This window comes from Helianthus annuus, chromosome 15 (genome assembly GCF_002127325.2).
Source record: "Helianthus annuus cultivar XRQ/B chromosome 15, HanXRQr2.0-SUNRISE, whole genome shotgun sequence".
NCBI lineage: Eukaryota > Viridiplantae > Streptophyta > Magnoliopsida > Asterales > Asteraceae > Helianthus > Helianthus annuus.
The window spans coordinates 125,966,106-125,972,510 of record NC_035447.2 but is presented as its reverse complement, the minus strand read 5'-3'; the positions used below and the strand labels follow the sequence as shown (position 1 = coordinate 125,972,510).

The window sequence follows — 6,405 nt, the reverse complement described above, 5'->3', positions numbered from 1 at the left end:
ATATGCCATCCGCCTCGATTTTAAAAGCACCAACAACGAGGCAGAATATGAAGCACTATTAGCCGGGCTACGTCTAGCAGTCAAAATCGGCGTGCAACATCTGGAAGCGCACGTCGATTCCTTGTTAGTTGCGGGCCAGGTACGCGGCGACTATGCCGCCAAAGGGGATATCATGATCCTCTACCTCGAGCAAGCCCTGCAGCTAAAATCCAAATTCGCTTCATTCAATATTCGACACATTAATCGAAGCGAAAACAAATCTGCGGATGCACTATCAAAACTTGCATCCACCAGCTTCCAACACTTGGCAAAGGAGGTACGTATCGAGATTTTGCAAAATCCTTCGGTTCCTCTACGCCAGGTCAGTGTCATCCAATACGGAACAACGTCATGGATGACACCAATTATCGCATACCTTCAGTCAGGTGTGACTCCCGAGAGCAAAACAGAGGCACGTAAGTTGCAATAAAAAGCGTGCCACTATCAAATGGGAGACGGTATCTTATACCGAAAGTCATACCTCGGACCGCTCCTCCGATGCGTTAATCCACAAGATGCCACATACCTTATCCGGGAGATACATGAGGGCATATGCGGCATACATGCCGGACCACGCATGGTCGTGGCAAAAATCATGAATGCCTGGTATTACTGGCCCGGCATGCACCTGGACGCCGTCAAAGAATTACGCAAATGCATGGACTGCCAGCGCCATGCACCAAAAACTTTGCGGCCAAAAAACAATCTGGTCCCCGTCACTACTGCATGGCCTTTTCAAAAATGGGCGATCGACGTAGTGGGACCATTCCCGGACGCACCAGGTGCAGTTAAATTTATCATAGTGGCAGTTGATTACTTCACAAAATGGGTAGAGGCGAAACCACTCGCTTCAACCACTGCTATGATAACAAGAAAGTTCATTTGGGAGCACATCATCTGCCGTTTCGGTTTACCAATGTACATTGTTACCGACAACGGCACCAACTTCGCTGCCGACGAATTCCAAAAATGGCTAGAAGAGCTGAACATCAAACACATATTCTCGTCAGTCGCACACCCGCAAGGGAACGGCCAAGTCGAGAGTATAAATAAAGGCCTAGTCGACGGAATCAAAGCACGATTGGGAACAGCCAGGCGTGGCTGGGTCGATGAACTCCCAAGCATCTTATGGGCTCACCGCACTAGCCCAAAAACAAGCAATGGGGAAACACCTTTCAGCCTCGTCTACGGGTCTGAAGCGGTGATACCCGCGGAAATGGGCCTCCCATCTCCTCGAATGTTGGCTATCGAAAAGCTAGACAACAACAGGGAACGTAGGATCGATTTGGACCTCCTAGAAGAAAGGCGCGAGAACGCCGCCATCAACGAGGCCAAATACAAATCCAAACTGGAAAAGTATTACAACGCGCGAGTCCGCGTTTGTACTTTCACTCCAGGGGACTACGTCCTACGTGACAACGAGGCATCTAACGCCGAGCGCCCAGGAAAACTTGCCCCCAAGTGGGAAGGACCCTACCTCATCAGCGAGGTCTTAGGGAAGGGCGCATACAGGTTACAAACACTAGAGGGCGAACCTATCGCCAGAACATGGAACGCACAACAGCTTAGACGCTGCTATATGTAAGCTATGTTCCTACACTCTCTATGTAACCTATTGGGCCGCAGGCCATTTGCAAATAAATAAATAAGCAATTTTCTACATTATTGTTTGTTATTACTATTACAAATGCGTGTTCCACTTTGCGGTATCCCAAAAACAGATTGGCAAAATCTTCATTCATGATACCCATACAAAGTGGTAACCACACACAAATATTGTAATAGGCCAGCAAAAGACAAACAGACTTGCATGTTTTATCCGGCCGGATACACAAGTTTTGTTAAACACAATTCCTGAGCCCCAAAAAGGCAAACAATGGAATTGACGCGGACTCATACGACAAAGGTATGGAGTACACTCGACCCCATTCACAAATGGGTAGAGTTCCGGTAATACAAGCTTTTACAAAGCTTAAGCAATTCTAAAAACCCTCACACGGTGAATAACAGAATTGATGCATACCCATACAACAAAAGTATGGAGTATACTTGACCCCGTTCATAAATGGGTAAAGATTACGCATACACACGTTCAGACATGCAAGAATTAAAAACACTTGTATAAACTGAACAAAGAAACTTTATATTCAAAAAATTCAAGTATCTACATGATGCTTACTGAATTTACATAAAGTTCCTACTCTATACAAGAGGAATACAAAAAAGGAGGCACACTCGCCAACCTAAACCCTATTTTGTACCGCTGGTCCCCGCGTCTCCTCCGGCACCACCAGCGGGTTCTTCCTCTTCCACATCCGGATAAAGCATCCGCAAGCGGTCGACATAGTCCGCAACCTCCAAACACTCATCCAGCTCCCCTACACAGGCAAGGGGCGTGTCATAAAAGGAGGCTACGGCCGCTTTCAGACGACCCTCGGTATCTACATCCCGGAACCCGGATGCCTGATCAGTATAACCGCCTGCGGACAGTACATTGATGTGCCCAATGCAGCGGTTAAAACCAGCCTTGAAGCCAGCATCACGCGCACGTTCCTTAACCAGGTCCAAACCTGATGAGGTCTCAGGGGCATTCATGATAGCCTCGACAATCTGCAATAAAAGATCATAAGTCTTGCGTGCTAATCCAAGCAAATGTAAAGGCAAAGGATACTTACACGCGCGATGCCGTGAGTCCGCAACCACTCACGGTCAGCTTCCAGTTGGTTAAAAGAGGACACCAAGGCATCCTTGGCCTCAGTAGCAGCGTCGGCCCGCTGCTCCGCAGCAGACACGCGGGCAGTAAGGTCCGTAACCGCGACCTCCCGCGCCTGCACCTCAGCCTGTTACAAGAACAGCAAACAGTTCACTCAATGAATATTTTCAAAACAATAAAGACGAAAGCAACAACGCTAAAGAAACGTACCTGCAGGCTTTCAACAACTTTGCCTAAACGAATGCGCTCCGCATTCAGCTCTTCCAGAGCCTTGGAAGAACGGCTCTCTTTCTCCGCGGCCTCTTCAAGGGCCTTTGAGGCACGAGCCCCGGCCGCTTTGGCCTCTTCCAGCGCCTTCAGGGCCTCATCCTTTGCCTGCAGCGCTTTAGCTGATGCGGCCTCAGCCGCAGCTTTTTCATTGCCCAAGGCAACATTTGCCGCCTTGGCGTTTGCTAGCTCCTGCCGAGTATGAAACAGAAGATTGTTCTGCTTAGCCCAAGATTCGTTCCACTTCTTGCGCTCGTTGGATGAAATTTCCTCCCAACGCTTACGCTCATCAGCAAGGAGTTTAGCAAGGGAACGCACCTGTTTTAGCTGGGCAGCGGCAGCCCATTCCGAAGTCTGCTTCTGCTTCTCAAAAGCAGCTTTATCCTTCTCGAGCTGCTCCGCACCCGCACGAGCAGCCTCGATCAGCTTCTCGGCTTCCGCCCGCATACGAGCAGCCTCCTCCTCGCGGCGGCCCAGCACCTTATAATCTTCCAAAATGGCATTAGCCACAATGGAAGTCCCTACCAACATGGTCGAGAGCTGGTTTACACGCAGCTCCCGCGGCGCGGCACGGGCACGCTCGACTTCAAACGGGGTCCCCAGACCACCCAAAATCTCCCTACATGCCGCAGGGTCGTTAGAAATATCATCCCCCTGCATAACAGTCCAGGGGGGTCGGTGGTACACCATACTGCGACCCGGGGAGTAGGTGCGGTAATAATACTCCAATTCAGACTCTCCAGGCTGAATTGGAGGCCCGTCATAACCCGCACCACCGGCAGACGAGCCGCTACCTTTCTCCCCAGCAGGAGACTTCTGCGGCTCAGCATCCTGCTGCCGCACCTCAGCATCAGACTTCTGCTTACCGGCATCTGAAAACCTCAAGTTCAATCCGTCACCCTCATCAGGAGAGATCAGATTGTCCGAGGAGTCCACAGTGTCAAAAATCCGGTCAGCAGTCGCCTCCACCGTCTTCTCCAAAGGGGGATCACGAACTGGCCCAGCAAAAGGGGCCGCAGGCTCCTTAGGCGCGACCTTCTCCTTCAAAACACCCGCACCCGCGGCAGCGGTGTGCGGAGGAGACGCAGGAATTTCACCAAAAGAATACCCCGCATCTCGGGATTCTGCAATCCAAAGAGTATTCAATGAATATTACCACCCATGGTACATACAAAACAAAGAAAAGGGATATACTTACCAGCAGCAACTGCAGGTTTCTTCTGCACCGGAGCAACTCTCCTGCTCAGCAGTCTCCGCCTCTTCGGTTCACCACCACCAGCAGCTTTCTGCTCTGGCCCCCTTTTCTCTCCAACAACGGGGGGAACCACACCAGTTCCACCCGCGGCCGCACCACTACCTATAACACCCAAACCCTCAAGGGTGTCAGATACTACGACGTAATCGGTATATCCCCGAGAACAAGAGTGATAGGTACCTGCGGCTTCGAAAACGGAAGAAGGGGCAGCTGAGCCTTCAACACTCCCCTTACCACGACCCCGCACGGTCTTTTTTACCGTTTTCTTCTCCACAGTCTTTTTGGGGACGCGTTTCTCAAACTTCCCCAAATCCGCAAGGACACCTGGATTCACACAATCAACAGAACCAGTCAAAAAGACAAACTGAAAAAACTAATGCCGCGTAAGACGTACCTCTTGCGTCTCCCGGAACCGGGGCTTCCAGCACCGCTTTTGATGGTACGCGGAAGTTCTTCAGAATTTCAAGGTTGAAACCTCTCTTCAACTCAACCGCGATCAGTTCAACCTGGCCCTTGAAATCAGGCTCAAACATCCTCCACAAGCCAACCGCATCCGCTGATACATGCATGCAGGTTACCACAAAGGCTTGGGAAATAAGGAAAATAACAAAGGGTAACGAACTTACCACCACCCTGTTCCCGCAACACGGGTCTTTCCTTCCTATCCGGTCTAGAGAGCATCATCCGCAATATCCATAGTTGGTCATTATCCAACTTCTTGAGTTCAATAGGCCGCAGCCTAGAGAACCAGTCCGCGGTCTCTGCGGAAGCAACAGGAATATCTTCATCGGAAACTCCAACATCGACGTTCCTGAAAGACATGTTAGCATAGACCGCACAGGCTTTCACGTAGAAGAACCTCTTCTTCCAGCCTGTCACACCCTTAGGGGGTGTCATCAACTTCAGACTCCCATGCCTTTGAGTGAACGAGAAAAAACCGGTGTTCACCGTCAACTGGTAGAAACGCCGGAAGTTCTCCACTGAAATGGGCAGGCCATAGGCACGGAATGTGTACTCAAAATTCCGAATTCGGAACATTCCGAAAGGACTAAGCTGGGAGATATGGAGGTGATAATACTCCAATACCTCCGCCACAAACACCGTCACCGGCAACCTAAGGTTACCGTGGGTGAAAAAATCCGCCCACAAGGTTATATAACCAGCCGGAGCATCGGCACCGGTGTCCCCCACTTGTGGGTAGGTAGCATTCCAGTCTTTGGCCATCTGAACAGTGGCCATCAGGGTTTTAAAACTACCTTTTGTCCACTTTAACACCGGTAACCCACCACCGGGAACATTAACATCATCATCCTCGTCTTCTTCCTCAGCCACTATCGGCTGTTCAGGGTTTTCACCCTCCACATTGTGTGGATTCGATGGTTCAGCCATCAAAAATGTAAAAGAAACGGAAGATGATGAACAGAAACACTAGAAACCTCACCGGAATTTCAGAAAAAATCGTCGGAGAAAACAGATGACAACTTTCTCTCAAACGGCAAATTTTTTGAATTTTCGACAAAGTGAGAGGAAACCACAAACGGTTATCCCCTTATATACCCATCGCAATTAATGCGGAGGGAGAAAGCAAATCATCACGTTCAAAAAGAACGTATCTTGCAACAACACGTGTCGAGCGCCGTTTTAGCTGACGGTTATCACGCGCGCGTGGCCGCCCACGCGCCTGACAAAGAAGACGTTTACACTCCCTGCTACAGTGCATTTAATGCCTCGGGCAGTACAAATGTCCTTTCATTTCAGCACATGCAGAAACGTCTCACCAACTTCTACCAACTCACACGTGCGATTAAGCCACGTAGGCAAGAAAAAGCGACAACATTATCCAAAAAACATAAGCGGCATGCGGTTTTTCTGGTTTACCGCACCATAACCCATACCGCATGTCGTTTTTTTATATACCCTAAAAAATAGGTAGAAATATATCTATCTATGCTATAAAGGGATATATTACCTTTTCCGCATCACTCACGAGCACACGTGAAATATGCGGAAGTGACACACATGAACCCATTCAGATGTGTCAGATACTCAGAACCAGTGTTGTTCTTTGGACTGAACCGCATCTCAGGAACAGGCAAAGCGCATTGCCTTCCTTTTCTTCAAGCTTCAAATC

General features: G+C 49.5%; 1 protein-coding gene and 1 long non-coding RNA gene across 2 annotated transcripts; both read right to left on the bottom strand.

Annotated features, from left to right (window-relative positions):
• Nucleotides 1-2,616: 2,616 nt before the first annotated feature.
• LOC118487297 lies at nucleotides 2,617-3,000 on the bottom strand. The gene is made up of 3 exons (XR_004881242.1): nucleotides 2,963-3,000; nucleotides 2,715-2,879; nucleotides 2,617-2,649 (listed from the first exon to the last, which is right to left on the bottom strand). It is a non-coding gene; the product is annotated as an uncharacterized LOC118487297 (long non-coding RNA).
• A 605-nt stretch (nucleotides 3,001-3,605) lies between these two features.
• LOC118487524 lies at nucleotides 3,606-5,663 on the bottom strand. The gene is made up of 6 exons (XM_035984447.1): nucleotides 4,901-5,663; nucleotides 4,669-4,830; nucleotides 4,455-4,598; nucleotides 4,218-4,376; nucleotides 4,016-4,143; nucleotides 3,606-3,638 (listed from the first exon to the last, which is right to left on the bottom strand). Exons 1-6 carry the CDS (start codon nucleotides 5,661-5,663, stop codon nucleotides 3,606-3,608), a joined length of 1,389 nt encoding a protein of 462 aa, XP_035840340.1.
• Nucleotides 5,664-6,405: the final 742 nt, after the last annotated feature.